General features: G+C 60.0%; 2 protein-coding genes across 5 annotated transcripts; one reads left to right on the top strand and one right to left on the bottom strand.

Annotated features, from left to right (window-relative positions):
• PCP2 (Purkinje cell protein 2) lies at nt 1-3,643 on the bottom strand. Of its 4 annotated transcripts, none has more exons than XM_036845618.1 (4): nt 2,929-3,643; nt 1,130-1,258; nt 775-899; nt 1-167 (listed from the first exon to the last, which is right to left on the bottom strand). In XM_036845618.1, the coding sequence occupies exons 2-4, from the start codon at nt 1,200-1,202 to the stop codon at nt 48-50; spliced, it is 318 nt and encodes a 105-aa protein (XP_036701513.1). In that variant the 5' UTR covers nt 1,203-1,258; nt 2,929-3,643; the 3' UTR covers nt 1-47. The 4 variants fall into 4 exon arrangements, with proteins under 4 accessions (XP_036701513.1, XP_036701511.1, XP_036701514.1 ...); XM_036845616.1 differs by lacking the exon at nt 2,929-3,643 and adding an exon at nt 1,384-2,910 and having other exon boundaries at nt 1,130-1,262; XM_036845619.1 differs by lacking the exon at nt 2,929-3,643 and adding an exon at nt 1,384-2,908.
• Nucleotides 3,644-6,533: 2,890 nt separating this feature from the next.
• STXBP2 (syntaxin binding protein 2) lies at nt 6,534-14,298 on the top strand. Its single transcript, XM_036845615.1, is given in 20 exon segments — nt 6,534-6,598; nt 7,702-7,751; nt 8,032-8,113; nt 8,613-8,689; nt 8,816-8,894; nt 8,982-9,085; nt 9,491-9,639; nt 9,813-9,897; nt 9,985-10,115; nt 10,207-10,314; nt 10,602-10,659; nt 10,815-10,880; nt 10,976-11,056; nt 11,429-11,567; nt 12,050-12,159; nt 12,993-13,088; nt 13,942-13,978; nt 13,981-14,026; nt 14,142-14,192; nt 14,194-14,298. Coding segments are annotated over 20 exon segments (1,665 nt in total). The 5' UTR covers nt 6,534-6,564; the 3' UTR covers nt 14,276-14,298.
• Nucleotides 14,299-14,781: the final 483 nt, after the last annotated feature.

Here is a 14,781-nt window from a genome sequence, read left to right as displayed (position 1 = left end):
ATTGTCTGCTTTTGGGGGCCAAGTGGGGCCCAGGACGCCTCAGGCCCTCATGGGGCTTGTGTCTGGGGCTGAGGGCTGCTGTTTCGACGGAAGCTGAGTGCAGTCGGGTCCTGAGGGGTGAGGAGGGGTTGGGGGCTGAGGGTCCCGGCTCGTTTCTGCACTCCATCCTGTGGATGCAGAGGGGTCAGCCAGAGGGCCAAGGGCAGTGCTGGCCAGTGCAGGTGGCAACCGGAGTCCCACCTCCCCCCATCTGCCCCCACCATCCCTGAGCTTCTCCACTCCTCAGTTACTCAACATTTAGGGTGGTATTTGGGAGCTGATGGGTCTTGGGGACATCCCTGGGATCTTGATCAGAACCCAAGCTGTGGGTGAGTACGTGTGACATGGACACATGGGTGTCTGGATGTGTCCTGGGCATGAGCTCGCGTGCCCTCCACCCTCAAGGTGTCTTCCCAGGAGCGGGTCTATTCTCTCTCGCCTCCTTGAAGTTCTCAGACTTGGGAGCAGGAGCCACAAGTTCTGGCCACAGCTCTGACTTTAACATGCCCCCTGCATGATCTTGATCTCTTCCCAGCCCTGTCTGGGCCTTTGTCCTACCTCTGAACTGGGGTATTGGATTGGCCGGGGTCTTGTGACTGGCAAGTATGCAGGGTGGGCGCTCCTACCAGGCGTTCATCCCCAGGGGCGGATGATGGACAGGGGTGGGGGTGGGAGGCAGGGTTAGAGGGATCAGTGTGGCTGGTCTCTCCTCAGCCCTGGCAGAACATCACCTACCTTGGGGCCCACAGGCTGGAAGCCAGGCAAGGCGCTGACTGTCACACGCTGGTCATCCATGCGGCGGCCCTGGGTACTGGCCAGCATGTCCATGAGACTGTCCATCTCGGGTGCAGGGCCACTCTCTGCATGAAGCAGAGGCCGTGGGGAAGAACTCAGACAGCCCAGCTGGAGGCCCCCAACCCACCCCTCCACCCCCACTCACACCCTCCAGGAAGCCTGCTCACATCTGCCCGCAACCCACAGGCATCTCTGTCCCCACTTGCCTGCTCACTTTCTCAGACCCTTGCCCACTGGTCCCCCAGAGGGCCACTTGCCCCATGCACGCCCCCCCATCATACCCACTTCCGCACACCTCCCTGCCCACTCTCACGGCTCTCGGAGGCTGGGCCCGGCCCCGCCTGCAGTGAGCAGCGCTGCTCCTCCATCCGGCCGCCCTGCACGTGGCTCAGCAGGTTGAAGAAGCCCTCCTGGTCTGGGGAGCCTGCCTGGGGGACAGACACACTCAGTCCGGCCGGCCCCTCAGCTGGAGGAGCCCTCAACTCCCCTCCTGGCCGGCCAGCTTCCCCCCGACCCCCGGGCCTGCCCTGCCCCTTCTGTGGCTCTCACCATGGTGCCCGCCGGTGTGCTGCTCTGCAGAGCTGCTCCAAATGAGACATGAGTGTCCTTCTCAATCCCGGCCCCCGCCCCAGGGGCCCCACCAGCAGTGCCACGTCACGTGGTGCTGCCCCGAGGGAGAGGGCCACCGTCCTAGATTGGGGCCTGACTGTGGGGTGGCCCGGGGGCTGGGACACGAGCCAGGGGAACGTCCCCCTGACAGCTCCTAAATCCCAGCATCCCTCACCTCACAGGAGGTCAGCACTGAGAGCCCTGACCTCTGCCCTGGGGTTGGGTTAGGCACTCGGACCCTCCCGCCCACCAGCACCTTCTTGGGCGGCAACTGGGTCGGGGGTCCCAGGAGACTCACGTGCTAATTAGGTGCCCTACAAACTAATTAGCCTTGTCATTCATGGGTCCTTGAGTTGGCGGTGGGGGGGGGCGGGGCCTGCTCACCTTGTCGCAGGAGGCCGAGCCCCCATCCTCCTTCTCTTCCTGGTCCATCATTGTCCCTGCTCCCCTCCCCTGGGTCCTGTCCACCTCTCCGCTGGCCTCTGCCCTGGCCCCGTGCCAGAGAAGGCTTTTTAAGAGACTGGGACATGGCGGGGAGTGGATACCCAGCCCCAAATCCCCAGTTCACGCCCCATCTGCTCCCACCCAAGCTTAAGCCCCATAAAGATGATCCAGATAATTGTTTTTGCAGCATGAGGCTGGGGCTGCTGTGGGGGGTAGGAGGCAGGGTGACCTGGGTTCGGACATTGTTGGCCCAGCAGGACTCGCTGGGCCCCAAAGACTCTCAGGTGGGGTGCAGCAGTTGGCCAAAGCAGCGTCCCCACAGTGGGGAGCTTGGGCTGGCTGGGTCCCCTAGGGAGAGGACAGGGCCATAGGGCAGCCGAGGTGAGGTCTGAAGCTACCCAGCTTGCCCACCCATATCTGCCAGAAAGGCAGCTGCCATCCGCAGGTGGTGGGAGGAGGGGAAGCTGGGCCCGAGGACCCCTGAGGCACCACCAGCTGGCCTCTGTCTCCTGGCCACCCTTCCTCTACTCACTCTCCCCTGGTCTGGTTGCCCACCCCCGACTCCCAAAACAAGAAGGTCTGGTAGCTCCTGTCTCCCCACCGCCAATGCCAAGTTGGTCTGTCTCCTCTGATCTTTCCCCCCAGCCCGGCCTAGGGACTGGAGGCTAGACTCCTGGGGAGGAAAGCCCCTGCCCCCTCCGCTGAGCAGCTATGGCTCTCCCTCAGCGCCCCGTGAGAGGGTGCTGCTGGGAGGATCCCACCTGCACCCCACCCCATCCCCAGGATGCCTTTCTGGAAACCAGTTAAAGTTTCTTCTCGGAATACATGGGCCACGCTCTCATCACTTAATTGAAAAGCTTGGTCCTCCTCCCCAGGCAGCCCTCCACCATCCGGAGCCCCCATTCACACCCTCTCCATGGCCCCAAGACCCACATGCCAACGTGATGTCCTGCTCTTCCCCGGACATATTAGTTTCCCAGGCTGCCTTAACAAAGTGTCCCAAACTGGGTAGCTTAGAGCAACAGACGTTTATTGTCATACAGTTCTGGAGGCCGGAAGTACAGAATCGAGGTGTTGGCAGGGCTATACTCCTGTAGCATGGAAGAGAGGGTCTTTCCTTGCCTCTCCCTGGGTTCTCGTGGCTGCCGGCAGTCCTTGGTGTCCCTTGGCTTGTAGCAGCAGGACTTCAGTCTGTGCCTCTGTTGTCACAGATGTCCCCCTTGTGTCCTTCACATGGCTGTCATAAGACATGGACACCAGTCACGTTGCTTTAGGGATTCACCCCTCCTGCAGCACGACCTCATCTTTACTAATTGCACCTGCAGAAACCCTATTTCCAAATAAGGGCACGTTCTAAGGTTCTGGGGGTTAGGACTTCAACACGCTTTTTTGTTCCGTGGGCAGCCTTGAGCCCATAACAGCAGAAGACCTTGGTCACCCTCACTGAGTATAATGAGAGGTGGCAGACCCTACAGAGCCTCACCACCAGGGGACAGGCTGAGAAGCTAGAGGTGGTCCCAGCTTCCTCAGGGTCTCCCAGCTCCCTCCTTTGCCCCTGCAATCCATCCTTCCTCCCAGGAGCTGCAAGGGTCCCCTCCTTCCCCTGCTCAGAACACTCTTGGCCCCCATTGTCCTCAGGAGAAAACCCGAGCACCTTGGGATCATGGGAATGTTCTAAACTTGACTGGTTATGCTGGCCATCATTTAAAATTCTACAAATAACAAATGCTAGTGAGGGTGTGGAGAAAAGGGAACCCTCCTACACCATTGGTGGGGATGTAAATTGGTGCAGCCACTATGGAAAACAGTGTGGAGGTTCCTCAAAAAACTAAAAATAGAACTACATTATGATCCAGCAATCCCACTCCTGGGCATATACCCAGACAAAACTATAATTTGAAAAGATACATGCACCCCAGTGTTCATTGCAGCATTGTTTACAATAGTCAAGACATGGAAGCAATCCAAATATCCATTGACAGAGGAATGGATAAAGATGTGGTAAATATATACAATGGAATATTAGTCATGAAAAAGAATGAAATAATGCCGTTTGCAGCAACATGGATGGACCTAGAGATTATCATACTAAGTGAAGTAAGTCAGAAAGAGAAAGACAAATACCATATGATATCACTTATATGTGGAATCTAAAATAGGATACAAATGAACTTATCTACAAAACAAAAATGGACTCACAGACAGAGAGAACAGACTTGTGGTTGCCAAGGTGGGGAATGGGGGATGGATTGGGAGTTTGGGATTAGCAGATGCAAACTATTATACATAGAATGGATAAACAACAAAGTCCTACTGTACAGCACAGGGAACTATATTCAGTATCCTGTGATAAACCATAATGGAAAAGAATATATACATAGGGACTCCCCTGGTGGCGCAGTGGTTGAGAATCCACCTGCCAATTCAGGGGACACGGGTTTGAGCCCTGCTCCAGGAAGATCCCACATGCCCTGGAGCAACTAAGCCCATGAGCCACAGCTACTGAGCCCGCACTCTAGAGCCTGCAAGCCACAACTACTGAGCCCATGAGCCACAACTACTGAGCCCGTGTGCCACAACTACTGAAGCCACCACTCCCAGAGCCCTGCTCTGCAACAAGAGGCCACCGCAATGAGAAGCCCGTGCACGGCAATGAAGAGTAGCCCCCACTTGCCGCAACTAGAGAAAGCCTGCACGCAGCAAGGAAGACCCAACGCAGCCAAAAATAAATAAATTAATTAATTTAAAATATATATATATATATACATATATGTATATTCTGAGAATCACTTTGCTGTACAGCAGAAATTAACATTGTATATCAACTATACGTCAATAAAATAAATTTAAAAAAACAAAATTGACTGGTGATGGATACACAACTGTGAATATGCTAAAAGCCATTAAATTGTATGCTCTTCGTGATCAAATTGTATGGTATGTGAATTATATTGCAATAAAACTATGAAAGAAAGAGGGAAAAGGAGAGGATGGGAGGGAGAGGGAGAGAGAAAGAGAAGGTGAGCAAGAAAGAGAAAGAGAAAGAAATAGAGAAAAGGAAAAAGGAAAGAAAACCCCAAACTCCTACATAGAGAGAAACAGCCATCCTGGTTGCCCAGGACTGTCCCAGTTTTAGCACTGAAAGTCCTGGGTCCTGTGAACCTCTCAATCCAAGGCAAATCGGGTTAGTCCTACCATGTCCCACAGAGGTCTGGCCTCCGTGCCCCTCCAACCTCACCTCACTCCAGCCACTCCTCTGAGCTCATCCCTCCTTCTCTCTGCATGGTTGCTCCCTGATGTCATTCAGGGTTAAGCCTAAAGGCCACACCCATAGAGTACCCCTCTGGCACACCCTCAATAAGCGCCCCCCACCGGGGCACTTGTTATCAGGTCACTGTTTATTTCCTTAAGGCATAACCGATTATTTTCTATCCCCTCCTCCTCCATTCAACTTTAAGTGCTGCCTGGCAGGCTTTCTGGTCTTATTCACTGTGGTCAGTCCCATGCCTGTCCCATGAAAGTGGCAGAGGACCTGGCACCTGGCCGACTCTTAAGAAACACCAAATAAAAGCACGGGTTCAGGGCTGAACCAGCTTAGGACTCTGCATTCACACACGTGTGTCACACTTTAAATCCTCATTTAAAGGATGAGGTGCTGCTGGACTGGGCCCTTTGCAATGGCAAGGTGTCAACCCTTTGCTGGTGCACAGCAGGGGCAGGCCCTGAAATTTCTAGTCGAGTGTGAATTGAGGGGTGTGTGTGTGTGTGTGTGTGTGTGTGTGTGTGAGAGAGAGTATGCAAGCGGTTGAGCATGCCACTGAATCCACGTGCGTATCAGCAAGGCCATGACCAGCATACCTCCTGGGACAGACTCGTGTTTCAGATTGCAATAGGCCTACTCATCACGTGGCCTTGGACAAGGGTCCGGCTGAGCCGCTGTTTCATTGTCTATCCCGCATCTCCCGTCAGGGTCTCTGGCAGGATCGACCTGGCACAGGTCCCTAGCACACAGTAGGTGCAGGCTTAGCTTCAACCAGGCCTCCTCCCCAGTTTATCAAGTGTTGCCCAAGCCCGCTGCTGCTGCTAAACTCGGGGACATTACATAAGTGGGTCACGGGTTTGTGGCCCCGCGGCTCCGGGTGGGCACACAGTATCTTTCAGACAGAGAGAAACTTCGGGCAGGGTGGAGCTGTGCCTGGGAAAGATGAAGAGGTTATTACTGCCTTGCGATCCCACTTTCTCGCTGCACACAAGCTAGGGAAGTGTGTCTGAGCTCACGTCTGTGAGTGCGTCCGTCCCGGCGACTTGGTGCGCGTCTGCGTGGACTCATTCGCGGGTCGGCTCCACACGGAACCCATCTTCCTCTCTGAAAACCGACGGCGGGGCGGGGCCAGGTGCGCAGGGGGCGGGAGCCAGGCCCCGCGGGGCGGAGTCCACGTGGATGACGCTCAGGGCCACGCCCCACCTTGGAACAGACCCGGAAGCGGCGGCGCCCTAGGGGAAGATGGCGCCCTCGGGGCTGAAGGCGGTGGTGGGGGGAAAGTGAGTGCCGCCCCCTGGGGGCGGGGGGCCGGGTGCGCACGGACTCTGGGACCCAAGCGGCGGGGAGTTGGGGGCCTGGCTGGGCGTCGAGCACCTGACGCTCGAGGGGGCGGACGGGGACTTGGCCTCAGCTGGATGTCCCGTCTCTCCCTGGAGGGAGCGGAACAAAGTTGGGAGACAGAACTCCGGGGACCCAAAGGAATCAGACTAAGGGTGGCGTAGACAGGCGCTGGGAAGGGACTCCTGGGCCCCCTAGGGTGCCAGCGGGGGGAGGGCACAGCTGGACATCCAGACTCCCGGATCTCTGGGCCGGGCGAAGTCCGGCGAGCTGGACTCTTGGGGCCCCATGGTGCGGACGGGGGCCGGGCCTGGGTGCGCTGGTCAGCGACCCCAGGTGGTGAGAGTGCTCAGGGGGCGCGTCCGGGCCCCTATCCAGGTCCATGGGTGGGGGACGCCTTCCTCCTTGCCCGGTCGCTAAGAGCCCCATGCAGCGTGAGGACCCAAGCATCCAGGCCCTGCAGGCTGGGTTCTTGGGGGAGGGGTGGAGGTCGCCCCCTCCCCCCACCTCCGGTAGTTCCGGCCTCAGCGGCTCCTTCCGCCCTGGCCGTCATGATAACTGTGGACACGGCACTCTTGCCAGGCGGGGCTGCCTATCCACTCCCTCCACTAGGCAGGGCCCAGTATGGCTCAAACCCCCAAAACCCCAACTGAAAAAGGAGCCTCCTACATAGGAGTTAATGGGGAGACAGGAGAATCGCTGATTCCATTTTACAGATGAGGAAACTGAGGCTGGATGTTGGTAATGGGATGACCACAGCCAGGCGTGCCTCAGACCAGGGATCCAGGGGTCCTGCGTTCTGGTCCAGGGGAAACTGATGGAGATGGAATAAGGGTGTGGCTGAAATATACAGGCCAGGAGTACTTGAGTAGCAGATAGGGAGGCTGAGAGCCCAGCTCTGGAGGCAGGTAGACCTGTTATGTGAGTCTTGGCTTTCCACTTATTCGTTTATCTAAAGCATAGTTATCCAGTGGCTACTTATGCCTCAGGCACTCGCCACTTAAGTGCTGAGGGTGCTTATGCAACTTACTTCTCTTCTCTGAACCTCAGTGGCCCTGTCTATAAATTGGGGGTGACTAGGAGCTACCTCACAGGACTGGGGGGAGGAGTAAATGGGAGTTCAGATGGAGGTCCAGCCCGGGACCCAGAAGGTTTGGGGGCACGGTGGGGCCAGAGGACCTGGCATCCTGAGCCTGCCCCTCACTTCCCTGCAGAAATTTTGAGCGGAGTCATTCGGAGCGTCAAGAAGGATGGGGAGTGGAAGGTAAGGCTGAGACTTGGAATGCCTTGTCCAAACCCATGTGAGGGGCCCTGAATGTGGGACTCCCTCCAACTCCTTGAGGAGGTTGCTGGTCCACAGAGGTGGGGTCAGGTGGGCCAGTCTGGAATGGGGTGGAGTGGGGATGGGGTCCTGGGTCCTCGTGTTCAACCAGCTCTTGAAGCTGTCAGGCCTGCCCACTGCCCCAGCCCCTCCTCAGGGACAGCTTCAGCCTCTCCCGCCCCCTTGTCTGTCCACCGGTCCATCTGTCCATCCATCTGGACAGGTGCTCATCATGGACCACCCGAGTATGCGCATCTTGTCGTCCTGCTGCAAGATGTCAGACATCCTGGCTGAGGGCATCACCAGTGAGTGGACACTCCCACCCCATGCTGCCCAGATGGGACCTGAGTGTGGGATCCCCTCAAATTCTCCAGAACTCCCAAATATGCAGCTTACTGCACAGACAGCCCTGATTTGGGAGCCCATGATAGGCAGACTTCCCATGCAGGGCTCCCTGGCTGTGATCTCTAAGGGGTCAGCCTCCCTGGCTGTGCAGCCCCTGTGTGTGGAACCCCATGTAGGACTCTCAGTGCGTGACCTCCAGAATGGATAACTTTTCTGTGGGCAATCCCCAGGGGTATGACTATGGGACCCCCCGATGTGCAGAACCCTGCCCATGTAGCTCTTAGCCGTGTGACCCATGGGTGTGCACCTCCTGCTTAGGACCCTTAGGGAGTGGCAGTCCCCCTGCTTCTCCCCAGGATCTGACCTCCTTCCCAAGTGTCCAGCTCCCTGAGTCAGAGACTCCCCATGTGCCCTGGCCTCACTGCCATCCACATGTGCCCCTTCCTCTGTTCCTACTAGTTGTGGAGGACATCAACAAACGGCGAGAACCCATCCCCAGTCTGGAGGCCATTTATCTGCTGAGCCCCACGGAGAAGGTGCCTATGTGAACGGGTGTGTGCGCGCATGTCTGCAGTGTAGGGGGGACAGGCAGCTGGCTGGAGGCTGGGGCAGGGGATGGTCGGTCTAGGGGCCAGGCCTGGAGAGTGATCCGCATTCCTCAGTCGGTGCAGGCCCTGATCACAGACTTCCAGGGGACCCCGACCTTCACCTACAAAGCGGCACACATCTTCTTCACCGACAGTGAGTGAGGAGAGCCAGTGGGGTGGGGGTCAGGGCGAGGGGGTGTGCGGGCTGCCCTGGCCTGATGCCCCCTCTTGCTCACCCCAGCCTGCCCCGAGCCCCTGTTCTGTGAGCTGGGCCGCTCCCGGCTGGCGAAGGTGGTGAAGACGCTGAAAGAGATCCACCTTGCCTTCCTCCCATACGAGGCTCAGGTACAGCCCAGCCTAGTCCTGGGCAGGGGTGGGGGTCTGTCACTAAACGTCCCAGGTTCCCTCAGAAAGAGGCACCGAGACAAGTAAAGGGGACACTGAATCAGAAAGCAAAGGAGCCAACACCGGGCAGAATGAGCTCGTAGCGCTGTGGCACCCGGAGTTCTGTCCCACTGGGCAACGCAGGGGCAGCATAGAGCTCACCTCAGCGTCGTCCCACCCAAGTTGGAGGGGGCTGAGGTACTTCTCCACCTCCTCCTCTAGACAGGAATTGGGGGCTGCCCCAGGCCTGCCTCCTAGATGGCAGAGCAGGCTCCAGAGACCAGAGGAAGCCCCGGGCAGTGGCAGATGGCGGCTGCTGGGGTTGGGCAGGGGTACACCTCCAGCGGCGGCTCTGTGCCCTCCCAGGTGTTCTCCTTGGATGCCCCGCACAGCACCTACAATCTCTACTGCCCCTTCCGGGCCGGCGAGCGGGCACGGCAGCTCGAAGCGTTGGCCCAGCAGATCGCCACCCTGTGCGCCACACTGCAAGAGTACCCGGCCATCCGCTACCACAAGTGGGGACCCCACCTGGATGCCACCCTCTGACCTTGACCCCATCCTGTTTCCAACCCCAGCCCCAGTCCTCACCCTGGTCCCTAACCCCATCCCCGACCCCAAGTCTGTGCCTGGCCCTCCCCAACCCCAGGCCCTGAGCTCCCCCACACACATCTGCCCACCCCACCCTCAGGGGCCCAGAGGACACGGCCCAGCTGGCCCATGCCGTCCTAGCCAAGCTGAACGCCTTCAAGGCAGACACTCCCAGTCTGGGCGAGGTGAGGGGGCTTTCTGGGGAGGTGGGAGGAGGACCCAGCCAGGGTCAGGGTCAATGTCCTCATCCCTGCCCACCCCCTCCACCCCAGGGCCCTGAGAAAAGTCGCTCACAGCTACTCATCATGGACCGGGCGGCCGACCCCGTGTCCCCACTGTTGCACGAGCTCACCTTCCAGGCCATGGCCTATGACCTGCTGGACATCGAGCAGGACACGTACAGGTGGGTGGACCCCGGGACTCGCCATCTGCCATCACTGCGGACTTGGGTCCTCAGCCAGTGCTCCCGACCCTCATGTCTCCTGCTCCCCCAGGTATGAGACCACGGGGCTCAGTGAGGCCCGGGAGAAGGCCGTGCTGCTGGACGAGGACGATGACCTGTGGGTGGACCTACGGCACATGCACATCGCAGATGTGTCCAAGTACGTGCACGTGGTGGGCGCCGGGGGTGTGGGCTCTTCCGCACGCGGTCCCCACCCCCTCCCCCCGCTTTGTGGACCGGGCACGTGGCCTCCCGCTCTGGGTGAGCGCCCCTCGACGAGCCACACCCCTCCGCTGGCCTCCCCGATGCGTCCCCATTGTGGGCTCGCACGTGGCCTGTGTCTCCTGGCTCCCATCCCCTGCCCGTGCAATGCCCCCCCTACTCTGCCGTCAAACTGCGGTCTTGGCAGCCGTCCCCAACCGCCCCCCTGCCCGCTCTCACCGCCAGGAAGGTCACGGAGCTCCTGAAGACATTCTGTGAGAGCAAGAGGCTGACCACAGACAAGGTAGGGTGTGGGCCTGTGTCAGGGTGGGCAGCTTGGGAGGAATGCCCCTCCCACGCCCCCCCAAAAGATGGGGGCGGGGCCTCAGTCTGGATCCCTAGCCTGCAGCAGGGGCCTCCGGTAGGCAGGGCCTGGCTCACGCCCCTCCCTGTCCCCAGGCCAACATCAAAGACCTGTCCCACATCCTGAAAAAGATGCCACAGTACCAGAAGGAGCTGAACAAGGTGAGCGGGGGCGGGGAAACTGCCCCCTCCAACTGCCACCCCGTCTCCACCCTGACTCAACCTCTGTTACCCCAATTCCCACCCCTGCCCCTCAGTATTCTACACACCTGCATTTAGCCGATGACTGCATGAAGCACTTCAAGGGCAGTGTGGAGAAGCTGTGCAGTGTGGAGCAGGTGGGGTGAGCCCGGGGCAGGGGTGGGGTCTGTGGAGGGGAGGCTGGGCATGTGGGGGCGGGGTCTGTGGGGGAGGCGGGGCCTGCGAGGGAGGCGGGGCCTGTGGGGGCGGGGCCCTGGAGGGGCGTTTTCTGGGGTAGAGTATGGCTTGTGGGGGTGCCAGGCCCATGGAAAGGTAGGACCAGGGTAAGGGGCGGGGCCTATGAAGAGGTGTGGTCTGTGCGAGGGGTGGGGCCTCTCTGCGAACACGTGTAGAACCTTCAGAGACCTGGTGGTAGGATGAAATGAAGCCCAAAGATCTTGCCGAGGCCCCTGGGATGTCCCTGCCCTGCCCTGTCCCCCCACATAGTGGCTGACCCCCATGCCCCACAGGACTTAGCCATGGGCTCTGACGCAGAGGGCGAGAAGATCAAGGACGCCATGAAGCTGATCGTGCCGGTGCTTCTGGACGCCGCGGTGCCAGCCTACGACAAGATCCGGGTTCTATTGCTCTACATTCTTCTACGGAATGGTGGGTAGGGGGCAAGGGGGCGGCCTTGGTATACCGCCACTCACCGCAGTCTCCAGTGATCCTGGGACTCTCTAAACCCCACAGTTGCCCTGTCCTCGGGATGCCCCCAAACCCCACAGATACCCCTCTGGACCCTGGGCCTCCCTCCATTGGCCTCCGTTGGCATGGAGAGCCTGCAAATCTATGACGTCTCCAAATTTGGCCCCCTCAACTGATTCCAGAGGATCCCCCAGTCTACTACCCCCTCTGGGATTCGCATCCAGAATTCTAACATCAGGAATCCCCCCGCGCCAGCCTGGGTGGCTCCCCTGGTCCCGAGGGCCTCTGAACTGTAGGCTGCTCATGGTTCTGGCACCTCCTCACCCCACCGCAAGCCCCTCAACCCAGAAGCGTGCATGGCCACCTCTGTCCCCCCCCCCCCCCCCCCCCCACCACCCCGTGAGCATCCCATCCACGTCCGCCCGCCCGTCGGCCTCCTCCAGGTGTGAGCGAGGAGAACCTGGCCAAGCTGATCCAGCACGCCAACGTGCAGGCGCACAGCAGCCTCATCCGGAACCTGGAGCAGCTGGGGGGCACTGTCACCAACCCCGGGGTATGCTGGGTCAGAGACTGGGAGGGGGAGGTGGATGTGGGGGTGGGGCCGCCTGGGGAGTGGGCACTGAGTCAGAGGGCAGTGACTGGGGGCGGAGGGCACATCACCAGGGCAGGGATACGCAGGGCATGATGTGGTTCTTGGAGGACAGGGAGGCTTGAGTGGGGTCTGGAGACCCGGAGGCACCAGGGCTGTCCCCAGCCTCGGCGGTCATAGGAGAAACAGGGCGGGTGAGGCGTAGCCAGAGCCCCAGTCCGTGTGGTCCGAGTCCCGGGGGCGGATAGCCGGGTCACCAGCATGGGGCACACAGTTGACCCTGGGCTCCCAGAGGTCTGAGGGCCACCAACCCGGCCGGGACACACATGGCAGCTTCCTGTGCTCCGATCTCCACACATCCCGCTTCCCCTGACCCTGCCTCCGCCTCTGGCCGTGCGCATCTCTCATGTTCTCCCTTCGCCGGTTGGTCCTCCGTCTCTCTCCCAGGCACCCGTCTGTCGCCCTGTCCGCCACCTCTCAGTTCCCTTGTTTCTGTGTCCTCCCACATCTGTCTCCATCTTTCTCTCTTAGTCCTGATCTCTCTCTTTGTCGCATCTTTGTCTCACTGCCTCTGTATTCTTCCTCCCTCTCTCTCATTTTCCCTTCCTCGCTCTCTCTGTGTCTGTCTCTCTCTCTGTCTCCCTCCCTCCTTCTATCTTTCTCTCTGGTTCTCTGTTCCCTTTCTCCGTCTTTGTCTGCAACCTTCCCAAGTCCGACAAGCCCCCAGCCCCATTTATGACCCGCCTCCTTCTCCCTGATTCCCCCACTGACCCCGCCCCGCCCCACCCCGCCTGTAGGGCTCTGGGACCGCAAGCCGGCTGGAGCGGAGGGAGCGCTCGGAGCCCACCTATCAGCTGTCCCGCTGGACCCCGATCATCAAGGATGTGATGGAGGTACCCCTGGTGGGGGGTTGGGGCCTGACCCCCACCCCCCGCCCCTATCCAGGCAACGCCCAGCCCTCTTCCTGCTCACCGTCCTAAGCCCCCGGGCTTAAGGGGGAATCCTTCATTATGGGCATCCCTGTGGCATCCGATTTGCTGTGTCATGGGGGCATCCCAGCCCACACTGGAGGAAGTGGGGTGTCGGAGGGGGTCCCTCATAGGGAGCTTCATTTCCTCTCCACCTGCTGGTCCCCTCCTCTGTCCCCCTCTGTTCGCTCCTAGCCCCCCCAGAAAGCCCTCTGGGTCCCCCTTTGCCTCCCCATGCAGTCCTTGCCCATGCTGGGAACCAAAAGCAGCGGCAACAAAGAGGACCGGCCAGGGACCTGGCTTCCTGGCTTCCTGCCGTCTGTGTGGAGTCCTGGTGCCTCCGCCTGCTTGGAGGCCAGTGACCTTGGCCCCCGTATCCCCATGGACTCTGGATACTGAGACTTCCTGGGTACCTGAGGGCCAGGGAGCTCAGAGTCCTGGGTTCCCCATGGGTCTGTGGGGTCACACTCCTGGGTCCCCTGAGAGCTGAGCGGGAGCAGGGTCCTTAAGAAGCTAGGGGCCCAGGTCCTGGGTACCTTAGGGGCAGGAGCTCAGAGTCCTGGGTTCCCAAGGGTCTGTGGGTCCACACTCCTGGGTCCCTGAGGAGCTGAGCGGAGCAGGGTCCTTAAGAAGCTAGGGCCCAGGGTCCTGGGTCGCCAAGGGGCTGGAGGTACAGATGGTGTGGCTCCTGTCTGCCAGGACCTTGGCCCATGAACACACCCTATGGAGGGGGCTCCAGACCCTGGGCCCCTCTCTTCAGCCTCCTCCTCTGGCCCAGGATGCCGTGGAGGACCGGCTGGACCGGAAGGTGTGGCCTTCGTGTCTGAACCCTGCCCCACGCCCAGCTCCCAGGCTGCCGTCAGGTTAGGCCCAGGGGATGCCCCCCCTCACTGTGCACCGGCCCGTGGGAGGTGAGGCTTGGGTATGTGGGGTGGTGGTCAGCTGTTGATACTGACCTTCCCCTGTCTCCCCCGACAGCGCCCGCTTCGGCCACTGGCACAAGAACAAGACGGGCGTGGAGGCACGGCAGGCCCCGGCTTATCGTCTACATCAGTGGCGGTGTGGCGATGTCAGAGATCGGGCCCGCCTATGAGGTGTACCAGGGCCACTGATGGCAAGTGGGAGGTACTTTATTGGTGAGTGGCCGGACTGGGGCCCCTGGGCTGGGGTGGGGCCGGGAGCCTGCCCCTGTGTGGTGTGGGTCCCTGGGGGACTGACAGCTGCGTGCCTTCTGGGTCCCCAAAGCCTATAGCCTCTCCGCAGGGCCTGAATGAGAGGATACCGGATACCTGAGGGGCTAGGGCTTTTGGCTTCCCAGGGAAGGGGTCACCTAGGAGTGGAGCCCTCTCTTTCCAAGGGGTGAGCCTTCTGAGTCCTTAGGGTCAGGGCCTGGTTTCCCGAGCACCCCACCTGGGGGGTGTCAGGGGCCGAGGCCGCTCCCCCAGCCCCATCCTCCTGCCCAGGCTCCTCACACATCCTCACCCCGACCCGCGGACTCCGCTTCCTGGATGACCTCAAGACGCTGGACCAGAGCTGGAGGACATTTCCCTGCCCTGACCCTCCCACCCCCCCCCGCCTGACCCGCCCCCCCCTCCCTTTTCAGAGAAATAAACTCCCA

Source organism: Balaenoptera musculus, chromosome 3, assembly GCF_009873245.2.
Source record: "Balaenoptera musculus isolate JJ_BM4_2016_0621 chromosome 3, mBalMus1.pri.v3, whole genome shotgun sequence".
Taxonomy (NCBI): Eukaryota; Metazoa; Chordata; class Mammalia; order Artiodactyla; family Balaenopteridae; genus Balaenoptera; species Balaenoptera musculus.
This window is presented reverse-complemented; position numbering and strand designations above follow the sequence as displayed.

Coding starts and splice junctions, on each gene's coding strand:
- PCP2 (XM_036845616.1), bottom strand. Junction 900..1,129: donor CCGTGAGAGTGGGCAGGGAG/GTGTGCGGAAGT, acceptor TGCTTCATGCAG/AGAGTGGCCCTGCACCCGAG. Junction 168..774: donor TCCAGCCTGTGGGCCCCAAG/GTAGGTGATGTT, acceptor CTGCATCCACAG/GATGGAGTGCAGAAACGAGC.